We start from the raw sequence: 21,163 nt of genomic DNA, 5'->3' as shown, positions 1-21,163 counted from the left end.
TACTTTTTTTTTTTTTTTTTTTTTTTTTTGTGACCGGCAAGGGGATCGTAACCCTTGTCTTGGTGTCGCCCGCACGGCGCTCAGCCAGTGAGCGCACCGGCCATCCCTATATAGGATCCGAACCCGTGGCCGCAGTGCTCCCAGCGCCGCTGTGCTCCCAGCGCCGCACTCACGCGAGTGAGCCACAATGCCGGCCCAGAACAAATACTTTAATAAAATTTGTGCTGACAGATCACCATATACTAATACTTAAAGTACTGAAAATCTTTTACATATTAAATACATAGTTCATTCTTCCCCTAAATTCTACTTATCCTTCAAAACTCATTTCAGGTATGACTCCCGTGGAAAGCCTTTCCTGATTCTCCCATACTAAAGGATCCATCCTCTGTGTTCTCAAGACTCTCTGTATAAGTGCGTGCTTAGCACAAGTATGAGAAACCACTTACTACTCTGTCTCCTCTACTAGACTGTAAACTCTTAGAAGAAATGGACCTCCAGTTAATGATCTCAATACCTAATTCAACAAACAGCATGTTAAGAATTAAATAAATATTGAACTGAACAGTACTAATAATCCCAGATAGAAACTAAACAGAAACCTAGATGTCCCTAATATGCAAGAATTGACAATTATTTTTCAATAAAGCAAAAGCACATAATTTATACCTAAAGTATTATTATTGCCTGGAATTGAATCCTACTTCTAAAGTACCAGGGGATCTACTCTGGGTGTAACAAGACAATTAAGTCAAGGTAAGTAAACAATAAACAATGTCAGAGGTGATAGGCATGCTGAAATAACCCAATTAAATCATATAGATAAATCAGCCCTGCACATTTCAAGATAAACTTAAGCAATCACTATATCATCAAATTGGAAGAAATCCAGCTTTATAATAGAAATTTGGAAACAGAAACTTAGATCAAATAACTTGCCTAAGAACATATGACTTTGATTTTAAATAGTGACTAGAATCCAGGTCTCCTAACAGTCCAATGCTTTTTCTTCCCCAATATACTTCACAATCCTATGGTATCTATACTTCTCTGAAGTACTTGATATTAAAGGGGCAGAGGCAGAGAAGCTGAAAGAAAAGGGACTAAGAAGTGCAGAAAATTAAATATTGTATGTCCCCTTTCCTTGGCAAGGAAAAAACGTTAGCATGTGAGTGATGGCTGGCTGGTTGGCTCAGCTGGTTAGAGTGCAGTGTTACAACACTAAGGTCAAGGGTTCAGATCCTGGTATTGGCCAACCACAAAAAAAAAAAAAAAAAAAGTGAGTGATCATTTCTTTTAAGCTTAGAAGATTTATTTAGAAAAATATATTCTAAGATTTTCCATTCCAAAAGATGGTTTCTTCGAATTTGGCAAACTATCTATTTATATGAAGCAATAAAGTGCAATGGCTAAGGCTCTGGAACCAAATTACCTGGGTTTCAATCCTGGTTTTACCACACCCCAACTGCATGACCTTGGGCCAGTTTCTTGGCCTCTCTGTGCCTCAGTCTCCTCATCTATAAAATAGGGGTATGTGTGATAATAATAGGATCTATCTCATTAGGCTATTGTTAGGATTCCATAAGATGATGTATATAAAAGGCTTAACATACTGCCTTGTGATAGTAAGTGCTCAATAAATGTCGGCTACTATGATTGCACTTGTATAAATGTTATAGTCAGTGCTCAAAGGTCCCTGGGTTTTATATTGGGGGCATCCACAAAATTTGGTGACAAAGTCACAAAATTACATTCTCTGAAAAGGAAACAAATATAATTGAACATAGAATGGATGAGGTCAGCCTTAAATGAAGAAGAGGGCACTAGATTAGGGGTCAGATGACCCAGACCCTGGTCTTCATTTCGCCACTCAGTCTTGAGACCTTGATGAAGTTATTTATGCTCTCTGAACCTCACTTTTCTCATTTGTAAAATGGGGATACTTGCCTCGCCTATCTCCCGGAGGATCAAATGAGCTAACAGCACTTTCCAAACTATAAAGTACGGCAAACATAAAAGTTATAATCAAAATAAGTGGTAGTCTATGGGCCGACCCATGGCTCACTAGGGAGAGTGTGGTGCTGATAACACCAAAGCCGCGGGTTCGGATCCCATATAGGAATGGCCGGTTAGCTCACTGGGTGAGCATGGTGCTGACAACACCAAGTCAAGGGTTAAGATCCCCTTACTGGTCACCTTAAAAAAAATAATAATAATAAGTGGTAGTCTAATTAATTCTATTTCTGACTATTGTCAGAAACTGAACGGGGTGGTGGTGGGGAACACGACTAAGGCTTCAGTGATTGCTCAGGTGAGAAGGGCACAAAGCACTAGATCTAGGTATGCTCGAATGAGAAGCAAGAATGCTTCTCTAGGGTCTAAAACAGCCTGGATGAAATATCCCACAAGACTGTCAAATCCCTTTGCTCTGATTCTATGTTCTTGTTATTAATTGGGTTTCCAAGGTACTGCAACACCAAAAAAGGAGTTTGCTAGACAGCAGATAGGAAAATATTCCACTCAACAGGAAAGATCTGTGACATTTTGGCTTATTCATTAGTGTCTTGTAAAAGTAGTTAGTGAGAATTAATTTTCCACAATCAGAACAACCCTGGATAAACTGATAAGTCCTCAAACCTGCAAAAGCTAAAATCAAGCCAAAAAAAGAGTCCCTGGGCAGTTCCTAATACCACCAGGTTGAGCCTTTCCATGAAATCCAGCTTGTGCACACAGTTAAATGGTCTCTTTTGATATCAGCTCATAAATGCAACAGTTGCTTCAATTAGGAGTTACCGAAGGGAGGGAAGAAACATTTGTTGATCATCTATAATGCACTAGTCTCTACAATAAGACTCCTGAAATACATTATATCACTTCATACTCACAACAATTTGCAGCACATAATTATTATTATGCTCAATTTATAGATGAGAAAATGAAAGTTCAAAGGAATTTTAAGTAATTTGCCCAGGGTCATGCAACTATTAAATTACTAGACTGAATTTGAACAGAAGCCTGTTGCATTCCTAAAGACCTGATCATTCCTTTAGCCCTGGGACATATCTGAAGTAACCTAGCGTAATACTCACAATGAAGTTTATCAAATAATATTAATGTGACAAACCAATTTATTTTTAAGAGGCATATAAAATTTGATTATAAGGGCCTTCAAAAATACCTTAAGCAGCAAATTAAGGTGGAGTTTAATCACTCAGCTATGTAAACAATTTCTAAGTAAACAAACCTGCAAAGTTTCCAAATTCAAAGGGTAAACCTAATTTTCTTTTCTATCTTTCTTTCTTTTCTTTTTTGAAGATGACCAGTAAGGGGATCTTAACCCTTGGCTTGGTGTTGTCAGCACCACGATCAACCAGTGAGCTAACTGGCCATCAGTATATGGGATCCGAACCCGTGGCCTTGGTGTTATTAGCACTGCACTCTCCCAAGTGAGCCACGGGGCAGCCCTAGACCGAATTTTCTAAGCACTAAAAAAATGAAATATTCTACAAATAAGTCCACCATGTAGATACGTTTTGAATATTAAAGTTAATTCCACCACAGCCCCTAAACCTTGCCCTACTTAGCCAAGGCATTAGAAACCTGTTGGGGTTCGAGGTGGGAACACAAGCTCCAATACTCAGGGCATTTGTTACAGCCTGGACTGGTTCCTCTGGTTTGGAAAGAGTGAGGGAGAGGACCAGAAGCTATCTATGTCCACAGCGAATTACAGTTTCCAAAGCACTTTCTCCTTCATTTGATCCTGGCAATCACTCATAACCCAATTAAAAGGGAACGCAGGGCATTGAAGCCTGTGCTGGAGCGAACTAGCTGGTAACTCCCTTGTCACTCAAGGGCTAGTCCAGACCGCTCTGGGACTGACACACAGACTGACAGAGGAATAGGACCATGCTCTGCGAGACTTCAGGTCCTTCGAGAAAGGGTGGGCATTTTGCGCCTTGGCCTTCAGGGGTCATGAGAGATATTTAGGGGAAGTTCTTCTTCCTCATCTTAGGGCTCTGGACCGTCTGCCAGTGCAAACATAAACAGGGGTGCGGCCCCAAACCAAGAATATCCATGGTAGAGGGCGAGGGGCCCTTCCTGGTCTGGGCCAGGCCTTCGCGCGCACCGGACACAGATCGTCTCTTCTGAGGCCCAAACTAGCCTTGCCGCGACCCCGAGCACACATCACCTCTCTGAGGCTGGGTCAAGTCTCTCCTCTACCTGGGGCGCGAGTCACCTTCCTGGGCCTCAGTCCCTTAGATCTGGAGACCCGACCCACTTCTCCAGGATGGGGCGCGGTCCCGCCCCCCGAGGCCCGGGTCAGCTCCCTCCGCCTGTGCAGAGGGGCAGAGGGGCAGGGGTCCCCTTCCCCGAGGCCTGGCGGCCCGAACCCGGGTACGCGCGGGGCGGCGGGGGAGAGGGGACAGCACAGTCCCGCCGCCCGCCTGCCCGCCTGTCCTGGGCCCGGGGTCCGGCCCCGGCCCGAGCGCACTCCTCACCGGGTCCCAGCGCCTCCATGGCGGCGGCGGGGGCCGCCTCGTCCCGGTCCCCGGCGCCTCCCGCTCCGGGCCCCGCCGCCGCCGCGTAACGCTTGATCTCCGGAATAGTGGCGCTGGGGGGGCGCCGCGGAGACGCGGGCGCTGGGCAGGGGGCGGCGGCGGCGCCCGGCCCGGGAACGGGGACCCGGCTCCCGCGGCTCTTCCGGCCTCAGCAACAACAAAAACAATCCCCGCCGCCGCCGCCGCCGCTGCCAGCGGGAGCGGGAGCGGGAGCCAGCGCGCGCTCCCGCCGGGCGGGGAGGGGGCGCGGGGTGCGCGCGGCCCGGGGCCCCGGCGGGGGGAGGGGGCGTGCGCGGCCCCGGGCGCGGGGTCCACCGAGCCCGGCGGGGGGCAGGGGGCGGGGTGCGGCGGGGCGGGCGCGCGCCGGGGGGGGGCAGAGCCCGAGGACGTGTCGGGCGCGCGCCCGCTGGCCAGCTCTGCCCGGGTCTGCCCGAGGCAGCCGTCCGGGGCGAATGGCTCCGCAGGGGACACGGGTGATTGCCCCCAGGGCGTCCTGGTACGCAGGGACCCGCGAAAGATCTGGATTCTAGTCCTGACTGACCCACGCAGCTCACTTCTGCTCGTGGAGAGAGTCCTGAGATTCACATCAGGCACCTCTCCTTCCTCCCACGCAGGTCGCTTTCTCCTCTGCCTGTCCCTCGGTCACCTCAGTCGCAGCAGTCCTCCTTCACCCAACATCACACACGCAGTTGCCCTTCCCTCCTCGTGCAGCCGGAAGGCGCCGCGGAATGGACGGACGCTGGTGAAGGACGCGTTCTTTCCCTGGTCCCGGGCAAGCGACCCTGGCCGGCAAATCACCAGTCGCCTCAGAAGCGAGAGGTCCTGCTTTCTTCGATGCCCTCACCTGAGCCGCCGAGAGCCAAGGGGGCAGCATCTTCTCCACGGCAGCGCGGTCAGCCCAGCAGGCCCAGAATCCTTACGGCTCTCAGTTAGGGCTTTGAGTTGGAGAACACAGGACAACAGGCCAAGAAGCAGATTCTAGTCAGCAGAATGAGGGAGCCCTCTGCCCACCAGTTAAGAAGGTACAATGTGTCTGTGTTGTATCAGTTAGCTGGGGCTGCCATAACAAAGTACCACAGACTAGCGGCTTAAACAACAGAAATTTATTTTCTCGCAATTCTGGGCGCTAAAAGTCGGAGATCAAGGTGTTGGCAGGGTTGGTTTCTTCTGAGATTGTTCTTCTTCACTTGAAGGTGACCGTCTTCTCCCTGCGTCTTCACGTGATCTTCCCTCCGCACATGTCTATGTCCAAATTTCCTCCTCTTACAAGGACACCAGTCATATTGGATTAGAGCTCCATCTAATGACCTCATTTTAACTTAATTACCTCTTCAAAAACCGTATCTCCAAATACAGTCACATTCTGAGGTTCTGGGGTGTATTAGTCCTCTTTGTGTTGCTATAACAAAGTACACTAAACTGGGTGATTTATAAAGAAAATGAAATTTTCTGAGGCTGGGAAGTCCGAAGTCCATCTGGTGGTGGCAACAGTGGCCCAGGGGTCTCACATTGCAAGATGGTGGAAGCAGAGAGAGCAAGAGAGAGAGAAAAACTCTCCTCTTCTTTTAAAGTTCTCAGAACCACGCCCCTGACCACCATTTTTAATCCATTCACCACTACGTGATCCTACAATCCAATCACCTCATCGAGGCTCCACCCTTCAGTTACTGTAATAGGATTTTTTCCCACCCTCTTTACTGTCACAGTCGGGGCTAAGTTTCCAATACATAAAACTTGGGGGACACAATTCAAGCTTCAATGAGTTTTGGGGGGACATAATTCAATCCACTACATGGGGTTAGGACTTCAACAGATGAATTTTTGAGGGGCACAATTCAGCCCATATCATGTGTAATCAGATATTCATATGAGCACCTGCCATGTGCAGCCATATAGCCAGGTAATTTTTATATGTAATGATAAAAAATGTTAGGGTCACACCCTGGCCAGGCACTATATTATGGGCTTCACATGTCATTTAAACTTCAAAACCACCTGTAAGGTAGATATTATTAAGGAAGCAATTTGTACAGATGAGGACACAGAAGCTCAGGGAAGCTAAGTAAGTCAAACTCTGCATGACATGATGCTACAGTGAAGCATGGAAAAATTGGAGTTCTAAATCCTGTATTCAAGTCATGACTGATTCCATCCCTGATTGGCCATGGAAATGGGACTTTTAATGTAGTGACTAGATTCTAGTTGACTGATACCAAACTCCATATTCTTTCCACAGAACCATGCAACCTCTCTGTTAACCCAGATATTAACTGGAAACAATAACAGAGAACAAAAATGTCAAAGAGGAGATAGTGTTCACTAAATGAACAGACTGGTGTACAGCTAAAAGGAAAAGAAAAACCAACTAGAGGTCAAGTTTTGAGTTTAACTTAGCAACCACCTCCCTTTTTCCACCCCAAGCTAAGTTCCTCCCACAGTTTAAACAATGCTGGTGGCTCAAATAGCCTGGTTTGAGACTGACTTTTCCAACCCCACTTCCTAACAAAATTTCTCCATATTCGGGCCGAGCCTGTGGCGCACTTGGTAGAGTGCTGCGCTGGCAGCGCGGCGACGCTCCCGCCGCGGGTTCGGATCCTACATAGGACTGACCGGTGCACTCACTGGCTGAGTGCCGGTCACGAAAAAACGACAAAAAAAAAAAAAAAAAAAATTCTCCATATTCTATTTGGTACCCTGAGCAGAGATCATAGATTGTTCCCTGGACTGAAAATAGTGTCACCACTAGCTCAGAAACTAGAATGTGAAATGAATTTACTCCATGGTTCCAGGAGGGACTGCAGTGTCTCATTCCTTCAAGTCTCTCAGCCTGGTCATTGATCAACCACTCTTATCATCTACATTCTCATTCCAAAACTCACTCCCACTCAGGCACTCATTGCACCGTCCTGAAAACCCTTCCTACTGAGCTCTCCCATACCAAAGTTCTGTAGTCAATAACCTCCCCTAAACCTCGGCCTGTTCCCCTAAACAAGCCCTCCCTCTACTTCCTGCTGTGGCTGAAAAGAAGCCATGCCACGAGAATACCACTTCCCCTTCAGCTCTCTCTGGTGGCTGGTGGCTGGTGGCTGCTCATTCTCCCACATCCCACACACCTCCAGGACAGAGTAGGGGATGGGTAGAGAACTGGCAATATATTTGCCCCCATTGCACTAAAACTTGAATCCTTAATTTTATTTTAAAACCACTGCCATCTGGCCAAACCACAGGGCCTCTCTTGGTAGTGTAAACAACTCAGCTCCTGGTCTTATGTCTCAGTCCAGGCCTGGCTCCCACTATACTGTAAATCCTTGACAGGAGAACTCATGCCATATCCAGATTTATGTCTCTGTTGCCTGACAAATGCCTATTTGGGGAAATTTCTGGAATGAATGAATGAGCAAGTGAATGTGTAAACAGTGGAAGCTAGAATGGTCCAGTGGAGTGGCCTAAGTGAAAAACTCTGGATGAAGTGCCAGCTTCTCTAGAGCACAGACTTTTGAATCAAATGTTCTTGGGTTCAAATCCCAGTTCCTCAATGCACTAGCTCTAAGCACGTAAGGTACGTCCGTTCACCCACTACTCAAGGATACCTTAAGGAGGAAGTTAAATCATATATGTGCATGCTCCTATGTGTCTGGAACAGAGTAAGTGCACAATACTGTAGTTACTAGTTCTCTTTCCTTCCCACCATTCCCCCAACTAAAAGCCACAATGGGTTGTCTCTCTTCCTCCTTGCTGCTCTCTTTCTGTTCCCTAAGAGACAGTGGTGAGCTCAAGATCTCAGCTCAGTCCAAGAGAGGAGAGCAGAGCCATCAGGGACTGAGCATGTTTACACCTCCTGTGCCTGAGCCACCAGAAGACAGGGACTTGGCTAACCCATCTGGGGGAGACAGCCAGCCACGAAGAACATGCTCAGTCAGGGTTTATGAATGGAACTGAACTTGAATGTGTCAGTGCTCCGTTGAGATCAGGCTGCACCAGGGGGAGGCTCACTAGTGAACGCTGTGCCAAGAGGAAGGGCTGCATCCAGTTCTGCTTGTGGCACTCCCACCCTTGTCTGGGCCACTGGTCTCTGTTGGTGTTTTGACTCCTTAGACTGTCCTCGCTCCAGCTTTCTCAAAGTCTGGAACTTAGAAGTTGAGGAGTTCTTTGCTGTTGATCAATTGGGCCAGGGGCTTTCATTTTTCTTTAGCTTATTCAAACTTAAGTGGAAGCTAAAGTGGAGCCAATCTGGCTAAGGGGAACAAGCATCCACATTGAACAAAACTGAACCAGCCTAGCTTACTAAGGACCACCACGTGGCATTTAAATGGAATTTCTGCCCACCTGCTTCTCCTCCATTGGCAGCCTTGCTCTTTTGCATTTTTTATTGAGATTTAATTCATATACCATAGGTCACCACTTTAGAGTGTATAATTCAGTGGTTTTTAGAGTGTTCACAAGTACAACTATCACCATCAAATTCCAGAACATTTTCATCACCCCAAAAGAAACCTGTACATGTTAGCAGTTCCTCTTCTCTCCCTCCACCCACCAGCCCTTGGCAGACACTAATCTACTTTCTTACTCTATGTATTTGCCTGTTCTGGACATTTCATATAAATAAAGTCGTATAATATGTGGCTTTTCTTATCTGGTTTCTTTCACTTAGCATAGTGTTTTAAGTTTCATCTAGGTTCTGGGATGTATCAGTAATTCATTGTTTTATATGGCTTACTAATATTCCATTGTACAGATGCACCACATTTTATTTATCCATTCAACAGTTGGTGGACATTTAGGTTGTTTCCACTTTTTGGCTGTAATAATAGCGCTATGAACATTAGTATACAAGTTTTTGTGTGGACATGCATTTTCAATTCTTTTGAGTGTACACCTGGGAATAAAATTGCTGGGTCATACGGCAACTCTATGTTTAACTCTTTGAGGAACTGCCAAATTGTTTTCCTCAGTGCCTATACCATTTTACATTCCCATCAACAATGTATGAGGGTTCTAATTTCTCCACGTTCTTGCCATCACCGTTATTTTTAACTTTTTTTTTTTCCTGGCGGCTGGCCAATATGGGGCTAACCCGCCAGCCTCACTTGTTATTTTTAGATTAAAAAAAAAAAAAGAATTGTAGCCATTCTCATGGGTGTGACGTGGTATCTCATTGTGGTTTTGTTTTGCATTTTCCCTAAGGACTAATGAGGTTGAACATATATTTATGTGCTTATCGGTCATTTGTATAACTTCTTTGGAGAAATGTCTATTCAAATCCTCTGTCTTTTTAAAAATTGGGTTATTTATCTTTCCTATTATTGAATTGTAGAAGTCCTCTATACATTCTAGATACAAGTCCCTTATAATTTTCAAAATTTTTCTCAATTCCGTGAGGTATTTCGCTTTCTTTATGGTGTCCTGTGAAGTGTAAAAATTTCTAATGTAGATGAAGTCCAGTTTATCTATTTTTTTCTGGTTACTTGTGCTTTTTTGTTATCATACTTAAGAAATCTAATCCAAGGTCACAAAGATTTATTCCTATGTTGTCTTCTTAGAGTTTTATAGTTTTAGTTCTTACATTTAGGTTTTTTATCCATTTCAAGTTAACTTTTGTATATGGCAGGAGGTAGGAGTTCAAATTCATTCTTTTGCATGTGACTACCTACTTGTCCAAGCACTGTTTTTTGAGAAGACTATTCTTTCCCTTAAGAAACGGTCTGGTTCCCTTGTTGAAAATAAATTGACTATACATGTAAGGGCTTCTTTCTGAAGAAATTGATGGAATAGAACTGTCAGTTCTATTCCATCAATTTTATACCTATCAATATGCCAGTATCACACTGTCTTGATTTTATAGTAAATCAAGTATAGTAAATATAGTATTTTTTTTTTTTGTAGTAAATTTTGAAATCAGGAAGTACAAGTCCTCTGACTCTGTTCTTCTTTTTCAAGAGCGTTTAGCTATTCTGGGTCCCTTGCATTTCCATATGAATTTTAGGATCAGCTTGTCCATTTCTGCAAAAATACAGTTGGAATTTTGATAGGGATTGCATTGAATCTGTAGATCAATTTGGGGAGTATTGCCATCTTAACAATATTAAATATTTCAATTTATGAACACATAATATCTTTCCATTTATTTAGGTCTTCTTTAATTTCTTTCAGTAATGTTTCATAGTTTTCAGTGTACAAAAAACCCCACACTTCTTTAGTTAAATTTATTCTTGAGTATTTCATTATTGTTGATGCTATTGTAAATGAAATTTTCTTAATTTCATTTTCAGATTGCTCATTGCTAGTGTATAAAAATACAACTGATTTTTAAAATATTAAACTTGTATCTGCAACCTTACTGAACTCATTTATTACCTCTAACAGGATCTTTTTGTCTGTGGGTTCTTTAGGATTTTCTGTATATAAGATCATGTTATCTGCAAACAGAGATAGTTTCACTTCTTCCTTTCCAATATGGATGCTTTTTCTTTTATTTTCTTGCTTCGTTACCCTGGCTAGAACCTCCAGTACAGTGTTGAATAGAAGTGACTCTCTCTGTTGTATTTTCTAGGCAGCTTTTCACATATTCATAGTCTAGGGGCCAGGAATAGAGAGACTTCGCAACTGTATTTTACCAGATCTGTCAATGAGATGGTGTAGCTAGCAAGGAGAGCAATGCATCGGGCACTGAAAACCACATTGATACATATGTTTGCTTTTACTTTCAGCCTTTATTTCTACTATGCTTTTTAACCTGGACAATTGATTTTTCTCTCTCTTCCCCAAGATGAGGTAAAGGAAATGAATTAGGAAATGAGGTAAACCTGGATTCAGATTCCAATTCTATATTCTAATTCTGCAATTTCAATTGTATAGGCCATGTGACTTTGAGTGTATCACCTCACCTTTCTGAACTTCAGCTTCCTCAACTATAAAATGGAGATGACACCAATTGCTTCATAGGATTATTGAGAGGATTAAAGAAGATAATAAGTGGAAAGCATCTAACACAGTGCCTGGCACTTAGAAAGGGCTCAAAAAGTGCCTAATCCCTTTCACTTCCTCCTGAGCCCTAAACAATTCTCCTTTTTCTGTAGGATGGGGAAAATGACTAATTTTAAAAAGCTTTTCTAATACTAGGGTGATCCAAAGAAGGAAGGGTCTCATGAAGTAGTGAGCTCCAGGTTCTGGGGGTGCTCAAGCATGTTTGAGATCATGAAAAGGTAAGATCAGATGACTTTTGTGGTTCCCCAGAGTCTGTTAAATTATATGAAAATATTTACTGACTAGTGTATTATTCAATTTTTTTCAGCAACTGTTCTTTGAGTATGTACCATGTGCCAGATCCTGTGCAAGGTAATAGGAATACAAGAGAGAGAAAGAGAAGCAGGGTTCTTCACGGAGTTCACGGTCGTGAAGTGAGACTGACAATAAAAAAGAAAACAAGCCAAAACAAAGGAATGAGATAATTACAAATTGTGATGAGAGTTGTGGAAGAATTAAACTAAATGAGATAGAGTACCAAGGGGAGGCAATTTTAGAAAAAATAAAAAGGAATAGTCTCTCTGATATAGTGACATTTAAGCTGAGAACCTGTAGTGGTTTTAAACCAGGGCTACAAGTTCTTTGACATTTTAACTATCAAGAGATGGGGTCTCTGTCCCCTCTCCTTGAATATGGAGGGCTTATGACCACTTCAGCCAATACAGAATTGCAGAATTGATGCTATGTGACTTCCAATGCTAGGTCATAAAAGGTCACACAGTTTTTACCTTGCTTACTAGAGCACTCTCTCTGGGAACCGTGAGCTGCTATGTAAGAAGTCTGACTACCTCGAGGCCACCATGTTGGAGAGACCATGTGTAGGTGCTCGACTTGACTGTTCCAGCTGAGCCCAGCTTTCCAGCTATTCCTGCAAAGTCGCCAGACATATAGATAAAAAAGCCTCCAGATGATTCTAGCCACTAGCCATTTAGTTACTCCCATTTATTTGAGTCTTCCTAGCTGGGACCCCAGATATTACAGAGCAAAGACAAACCATTTCCACTGTTCTTTTTCTGAATCCTTGACCCACAGAATCCATGAATATAATAAAACAACCGTTTCTTTATGCTACTAAGTCATGGGGTAATTTGATACCTGGCATAGATAACTGTAACAGCAACAAGTAAGATTTTTCCTTTCCTTTTCTAATTCTGGACCTCCTTCCTGCAAGTATAAATGAGTGAAAATTTGACCTAAAGGTTGTACAGAGAAGGAGGCAAAGGAAAGCAATAACAAAGAAGTGGAACAGGAGGAGATGGAAAAGGTAGAGGAAGATGCTGAGGAGGAGCACGAGACAGAAGAGGAGTAAAAGGAACAGAAATTCCCATGATACCAAAGCAATGTGATACAGAGCAGGGAAAAAAATAGAGTATATGGTTCCTGAAGCAATCAGAAATGTTCACAGACTAGGCTGAAGAAGGTGAGGGCATAGCCACATCATTGCTTGTATTTTCTCAATGAATTATAAGTGAGGTCATATGAGAATGAACGGAAGGGGTGAGTGTGTTGGAGGATTGAAGGGAGAAGAAAAGGTCACATTGGAGAGTGGGAAAAAAATACTGGGGAGTATAACAGGGTTGCTGGGCAATATTGCATGCACATTTAAGGCTTGTAAACATAAATTTCAGTTGAGACAGCATGATTGTGTGATTTTTCTCCAGCCATGTTCAACTGCTAAGGTGCAGACATGGACTACTCAGTTAATTGGGTTTAGGGAGTTTGGAGTCTTGTCAGTGAGTATAAGGAAGAGAAGATGACAAGAGAATTAAAAATATTTACAGGGGAGCTGGCTAGGTAGCTCAGTTGGTAAGGGCATGGTGTTGGTAACACCAAGGTCTGGGGTTTGATATCTGTACCAGCCAGCCTCCAAAACTTTTTTTTAAATTAAAAAATATATTTACAAGATGGTGATTATAGTGATGTATCATAGAATCTAGACTGGGAAATAAAAATGTGAGAACATGGAGCAGGGTGGGATAATTAGTGAAAAGTGATAGTGTTGATGGATTAGAGGGCTCCATGAGGTTTTTTGTTTGTTTGTTTTGCATCTGGGTGGTACGGGGATCTGAACCCTTGACCTTGGTGTTATAACATCGCACTCTAACAGTTCACGAAGTTCTGATTCAACACTAGGAGATCTGTTCATATCATTTCCTACAGCAGCAGAATAAAGGAGAAAAGTCATACAGAAAAATCATACAATTATCCCAGTAGATGCTAAAAAAGCATTCAGTAAAATCCCACTTTTTAATTTAACTACTGTTCATTCCTATAAACACACACACACACACACACACACACCCCCAACTATTGGTAAGCTAGGAATAGAAAGACACTGCCTAAGTAAGTAATTAAATGTAATTAAATGATTTTACTTTCAATAGTAACAGCAAAAAGTAAACACTGTAATAATTTTGTTACTATTATTATTATTACTATCTTTCCATGACTTGATAAAAAGTTTCCATCAGGAACAAAAGGCAAATATTATACTTGTAGTGGAGGTTCCCCAAAAGGGAATGCCCATACCAAGAACAAAGGCAATAATTCAGAGTTAAATAAGTATGTAAATATTATATACAAATGTATTCTATTAAATTAAATATTTTACAGTAAATACAGATACATCCTGTTAGTTTGAACATGTTACTGTACTATACATAAGCTGTCCTACCCATGCAAGAAAAGGATGTAAAGGGCAACTAAAAAAGTACTTGAGCAGTTCCTTAGTCTCCATGAAACTCGCCTCATATAAACTGTTAACATCTTGGTCCCCTAGCCAGGAAATTTCTGTGGGACAAAAATATCTCTCCCATGATGTCTTGCCATCTGCCTAACGAAGCATCTCTAAGCAAATAACTTGGTTAGATAATACATGCATGTTTCTCATACTTATGGGTCAATCCACCATTTTTATTATTTTAAAAATGGCAAACTGTAAGCCCCACCTAAAGAATAAGACAGTTGGGCCAGCCCGTGGCTCACTCGGGAGAGTGCGGTGCTGATAACACCAAGGCCCCGGGTTCGGATCCCATGTAGGGATGGCCGGTTAGCTCACTGAGTGAGCATGGTGCTGACAACACCAAGTCAAGGGTTAAGATCCCCTTACCGGTCATCTTTAAAAAAAAAAAAAAAAAAAAGAATAAGACAGTCATGCCAATTTTCATCTCTACTAGTCAACATTGTATTGACTACAGACAAGAGAAAGAGATGAGGTATAAATTTTGGGGGAAAAGAGACAATACAGGCATTATTTGAAGGTGAAAGATGTTCCTTAGAAAATCCAAGCAAACCAATTGAAAAATTATTAGAATGAAAAGAGAGTTAATGAAATGGTTATATAAAATTGCCATGTAAAAATCAATAGCTTTACTATAGACCAACAATAACTTATTCATCTCTTCTCATGGAAGAGAATCAGTTCACAATTGCTGCAAAATTTATGTGAAAATAATCAAGAAATAAACTTACCAAGAAATGTGAAAGTCCTATATGAATAAAATCTTGAGGTTTTATTCTAAGAGATAGAAGAAAATTGAATAAAGATACACACATAGAAAATACTTATTTTATTTTAAAGATGTCACTTCTCCTTAAGTTTTTATATTTTTAGAAAGGAAATTTGGGAGCCGAGCCCGTGGAGCACTTGGGAGAGTGCGGCGCTGGGAGCGCAGCAACGCTCCCGCCGCGGGTTCGGATCCTATATAGGAATGGCCGGTGCACTCACTGGCTGAGTGCCGGTCACGAAAAAGACAAAAAAAAAAAAGAAAGAAAAAAGAAATGAAATTTGGCAAGTTGACAAAAAAATGTGAGAATAGCCAAAAATGTTGACCAAACGGGAGGAAGGACTTACCCTATCAGATATCAAAATGTGCTATCAAACCATAATTACTCAAATAGAATATTTTTGACCCAAGAATAGATGAACATAAAAAGAAATAAAAAACAGAATAGAGGGCCCCAAACCAGATTATCTGTCTACCTATCGATCTATCTGTCTATTGTAATTTATTGCATGATAAAGATGGTATTTCAAATTAGAGGGGAAAGGAATGGCTATAGCAAATGTTGTTGGAAAAACTGGCTATCGATTTTGGAAAAATAATATGTTCCAACCATTCTTCATATCATACACAAAACTAAATTCCAGTTTGATTAAAATAGATAAACTCAAAAAACAAAATAATGGAAAATATAGAATTGTTCCAAATTGTGGAAGCGAGGAGAGAAAAGGTCTTAAGACTTAAAATTCAGAAACCATAAAGAAAAAACTGATAGATTTAATTACATGAAAAATTAAAACTTCTCACAAAAACCACCATAATATTAACTATAAAGAGCCCCAAAATCCTAAGTAAAAGATTAACAAGCCAGTAGAAAAATAGGCAATTCACAGAAGAAATACAATGCTAACAGGAAAAGATGTGCAATCATTAGCAATCAGAAATGCAAAGAAGAAAAATGAGATTTTTAAAAATCCATAGTTTAAAAAATATTTTAAAGAATTGATTATATCTAATTTGTAAAGGTGAGGGAAATTAATACTCTTAAGTGGTACCGGTGAGATTGTAAATTGGGACAACATTTTTGAAAGATATTTTGTCAGGGTCTATCAAAAATTTAATTATGCTTTCCCTCAAATCCTTAATTCCATTCTGTGTCTCTGTTCTAGAGAAACTTGAATTTTTCTGTTATGTGCACACACACATAACAAGATACAAGAAGGTTTGTTCATTATAGCATTGGTGGTTAAAAAACAAACAAAAAACCTAAACACTTATTAAAGGGAATGGTTTAAAAATTGTTACATTTATATAATGGAGAAATATGTAACAATTAAAATGTAGGGCTGGCCAGTTAGCTCAGTTGGTTGTTAACTCAGTTGGTTAGAGCTTGGTGCTGATGACACCAAGGTGCAGGGTTCAATCCCTATACTTGCCAGATGCCAAAAAAAAAAAAAAAACTTAAAAAATTAAAAAAACTAAAAACTAATAAAATGTATGAGATGTACTATATGTACTGACATGGGAGGATCTCTAAAATAAATTGTTAGGGTGAAAAATCTAGATGTAGAATATTGTATAATATGATCTCAGTCATATAAAATATGGTATATACTTGTATGTGCACAACTATAAATGCATATAAGAAGGTCAGGGACTATACATATAAAATATTAATAGTGGTTACCTCTGATGACGGAAGTGGGAGGCAGCTAAAGGGGACTATACATTTTATTCTATATACTTCTGTTGTCATAGAATGTGTAAAAGAAAGGTAAGTATTCATATAGTATTTGCATAAAACTAAAGAGTAATAAGAAGTAAGAGAATTAATTATATATACTTTAGAAAATAAAGAGAAACAACCTTCACAATTTCTCATTTAAAATTAGAACAGCAATTTTATCAAACTAGCACATGCACATTGTTGGGGTTTTTTTGTTTGTTTTTGATGGTTTTTTTTTTTTTTTTTTTTTTTTTTTTTGCAGCTGGCTGGTTTGGTGTAGTACATACACATTGTTTAAATGATCCATACATCTACATCCCAGAGCATTGCTCCCCAAAGGCAACCATTTTCAATTCTTTTAAATGTTTCTTTGGATATTTACTGCCATATTTTGAAGTAAGGTGCTAATAATAGTATTTAATTAATCACTAACACTATCTACTGACTATTGTGGAAGGTGTGGATTTTTAACACTGTTACCGATCCTCTTTCCTTCTTCTGTTCTCTCATTACAGTTATGTCACATTTTTTGTTAAATTTTTGCCTTATATTTTACTACGTTAGTCTAATTACCAACCATGACTATACTTCCTTTCTTGTTTAACTTTTTGTTCTTCTCAGAGTTAATAATTGCCTTGCTTTTTATTTGCACAGCTTTCAATGTGATTTCTTATTCCTCTTAACTGTTCAACACAATTATAAAATACCTCTTTAAAAAATAATTTATTGAGGTGAAATTTATATAATATAAAAATTAGGCATGCTAATGTGAACAATTCAGTGGCATTTAGTACACTCACAATGTTTATTTTATTTTTTGGACTGGCCAGTACCAGGATCCAAACCCTTGACCTTGGGGTTACAAGGCTGAAGTTTTACTGAGCTAACTGAACACTAACAATGTTTAAAATACCTCTTAATACTATTTCCTCTTGGTCAAACACATTGGATAAATGGTCAATTCAGTTTTTTTCTAGGAGGCACCTTCCTTGGAGGTCTCTATCTTCCTGTCTCAGTCTGGACTTGTTGCCTATGCCTGCCACACAGTGGTTTTTCTGGAACTCTTCTTTGCCCTCTCCTATATTGGACTTGTATTTATTAAATCCCACATTTCTTCTTTCTAGGATTAGTACCTTATTTATGTGGAACATACCCTTCAGGAGCTACCTAAGAAGGGTGAAGGGGAGGTAATTTCTTTTGATACTTTGCATTCTGGAAATGTCTTTATTCCATTCTCACACTTGACTGATAGTCGATTGCACATAGAATTCTGGTTAGACATAATTTTCCTTCAGAACATTGAAGGCTCCATTGTTTCCCAGTGTTGTTGCTGAGAAAACTAATCCCATTCTGATTCTTAATCCTTCTCTAGGACTTTTAATAGAATTATAACTTTATTCCTGGTGTTCTGGAATTTCACAATAACATACCTGACTGTGGGGTTTTTTGTTTTTTAGTCAGGATGCCCTTAGTGAACCCTTTTATTCTAAAAATTCTGTTTTTAAGTTTTGGAATTTTTCTTGTATTATTTCTTGTATAATCTCTTTTCCTGTGTTCCCTTTTTCCTCTTTCTGGATCTCCCATAAATTGATTATTAAACTTGCTAGACAGATCTTCATTTTCTTATCTTTTCTATATCTTTTTGTTTTACTCTCTGGAAAATTTCTTCAACTATATCTTCCAACACCTCTACTGAATTTTTAAAATGTCAGCCAGTACATTCTTTCACTTCCAAGATATCTTTTATAGTTTTGTGTACTTATTTTAAGCATATAATATTTTCTTTTACTTGTGAAGATCTCAACCATAGTTTTTGAAGTTTTTTCTGCCTCCTGCACTGATTCTTTTCCTCTGATTTCCTTTTAGGGGTTTTTTCTTTTTTGGATATTTTTCTTTTTGGATGCCTTCCTTAAATGTCTGCTGACCCTTGATTGTGCATTCAAATTTTGGAGTTAGGCATAAAAAGTTGACTGGAATTTTTGTGTATACAGGCATGGCTTATTTTCTGGTGGACTTAACTCATAAGACAACCTGGATCCTTTCACTGGAGGACCCCCAGTTATCTGGATTTGTAGGGTTTTGTCTTGGCTTAGTTTCCCTATGGAAGATCCTCCAACCACCGAACTGGGAGATATAAACTTGGCTGCTAGCATTCCCAGAACTGAGTGAGGGAAGGGGGCTGAAAGTATCACCACTTACTTAGTACACAGACTTTCACTGTGGTTCACCACAGGACTAAGGGGAACAGTAAGGATGGTGGACTGAAATTGATTGAACAAGGAGAATGATGAGAGATAAAGTTAGAGAGGAGGTAATGGACATGCCGATAATTAGGGCCTTGTAGACCATTTTAGGAACTAGGATTTTTACTCTGAATTAGTTGGGAGATCGCTAGAGGGTTTTGAGCAGGAGTAACATAACTTTACTAGTGTTGAAGTGAGCAGGACTGAAGCCGTGTGAGGACCTAAAACTGCATGGGCTGTAGGCAAATTTTAAAAAGACACAGTTTTCAGGGGCCCGCCCGTGGCTCACTCGGGAGAATGCGGTGCTGATCACACCAAGGCCACGGGTTCGGATCCTATATAGGGATGGCAGGTTCGCTCACTGGCTGAGCGTGGTGCTGACAACACCAAGCCAAGGGTTAAGGTCCCCTTACCGGTCATCTTTAAAAAAAAAAAAGACACAGTTTTCTTTTTCTTGGCATGCATTTCTCTAAGTTCCCTCTTTTCCCCTGGTTATTTGATATTTTGGTCCTCGGTTATGGGGCAAGATGAGATTATTTACATGAAAGTAAAGTTATTTTCCAGCCAGCCTGAAGCTGCAGACTTGTACATACTACCCAGACTCTGAGATAAGGATGGGAGCAGAAACCAGTTGAAGTCTTGGCGAGACCTTGCACCAGAGACCTTGCATGAAGCCCTTGCTGCTCGCGTGCACTTCCCTCCTGCTTTTCATTTTCCCACATTCCATTCCCTCAAGCCCCTCTTTAAAAACCCCTCAGTCAATCTAAGTCTTTGAGATGGGTTAGCCTACCATCTCCTTCAGCTGAATACATCTGCTTTTCTAACACCAACCATCTGACTTCTGAGTTCTTTTTTTCTTTCTTCTAAAGGGGGCAGGCAGCTAGACCTGAGTTTGGTAACAGTAGGGCTTTAAAAGGATCACAATAGACTATAGGGGAGTGGAATTGTCATGGGTTGAACTGTGTCCTTCAAAAAAGATATGTTGAAGTCCTAACCCCCAGTACCTCAGAGTATGACTTTATTTGGAAATGGGGTCTTTGCAAATGTGCTCAAGTTAAGATGAGGTCATTAGGATGGGCCCTAATCTAATACAACTGATGTCCTTATGAAAAGGGGAAATTTGGACACAGACACAGACATGCACGGAAGGAAGACTATGTGAAGAGACACAGGGAGAACACCATGTAAAGACAGAGGATTGGAGTGATGCATCTACAAGCCAAGGAATGCCAAAGATTGCCAGCAAACCACCAGAAGCAGGGAGGAGCAAGGAAGGATTTCTCTACAAGTTTCAGAGGGAGCATGGCCCCACCAACATCTTCATTTCAGACTTCTAGCCCCCAGAGCTGTGAGACAATACATTTCTGTTGTTTTAAGCCACCCAGCTTTGGGACTTTGTTACAGCAGCTGTAGGAAACCAATGCAAGAAGCAAGGGTGAAAGCAGGGAGACCAGAGGCAGGCTACCGCAGCGATTCAGGTGAATGTCAATGGTGGCCTGAGTGAAGGTGGTAGCTACAGATCCCGCCTATGTTTTGAAGATGGAGCCGACAGAATTTGCTGATGGACTAAATATGGTGTATGAGAAAAGGAGAGGCATTAAGGATATTTTCAAAATTTCAGCGCTGTCAGTGCCCCAAGTATCTGCATCTCTGTGCCTGAGGACTTTCCCAGAAGTGCGAAAGGAAAGCTACTCTAACAGTTCCCACCTTAGACTGGAAGTGCTGAGAAATTAACCTTGCCTACAGGAAGCATTCAACCAGTGATTCCCAGGAGTTGGTGTATAAATACCCCAGGGCTGGCCCTTTTAGCTCATTTGGTTAGAGTGTGATGCTGATAACATCAAGGACTAGGGTTTGATCCCTGTACTAGCCAGCCACCAAATATTTTAAAATATAAATTAAAAAGTAAAAATAAATATACCCCAGTTGCCTTCTCTCTCAGGTGGGATAATTCTATTTATTTATTTTAATTTATTGATATGCAGTGCAGTTGATTTTCGTGTCCCTTAACCAATTCCTCAAGTGGGATAATTCTGAGGCATGTGTTCTACACTGTTTCCCAGAGTTTCACTGCAGGATTAAGATTCACTTAATCAGTAGATTCTTAAT

The 21,163-nt window shown here is 41.1% G+C and overlaps 1 protein-coding gene across 1 annotated transcript in view; it reads right to left on the bottom strand.

The window, feature by feature from the left end:
• The window catches only part of AGO4 (argonaute RISC component 4), a 32,909-nt gene extending 28,183 nt beyond the window's left edge, over positions 1-4,726 (bottom strand). The window contains exon 1 of the mRNA XM_063104011.1: positions 4,500-4,726. Within this exon, the coding sequence (XP_062960081.1) occupies positions 4,500-4,518 (19 nt within the window). The 5' untranslated portion in view covers positions 4,519-4,726. The remainder of the gene's footprint in view (positions 1-4,499) is intronic.
• Positions 4,727-21,163: the final 16,437 nt, after the last annotated feature.

This window comes from Cynocephalus volans, chromosome 8 (genome assembly GCF_027409185.1).
Source record: "Cynocephalus volans isolate mCynVol1 chromosome 8, mCynVol1.pri, whole genome shotgun sequence".
Classification (NCBI taxonomy): Eukaryota; Metazoa; Chordata; class Mammalia; order Dermoptera; family Cynocephalidae; genus Cynocephalus; species Cynocephalus volans.
This window is presented reverse-complemented; position numbering and strand designations above follow the sequence as displayed.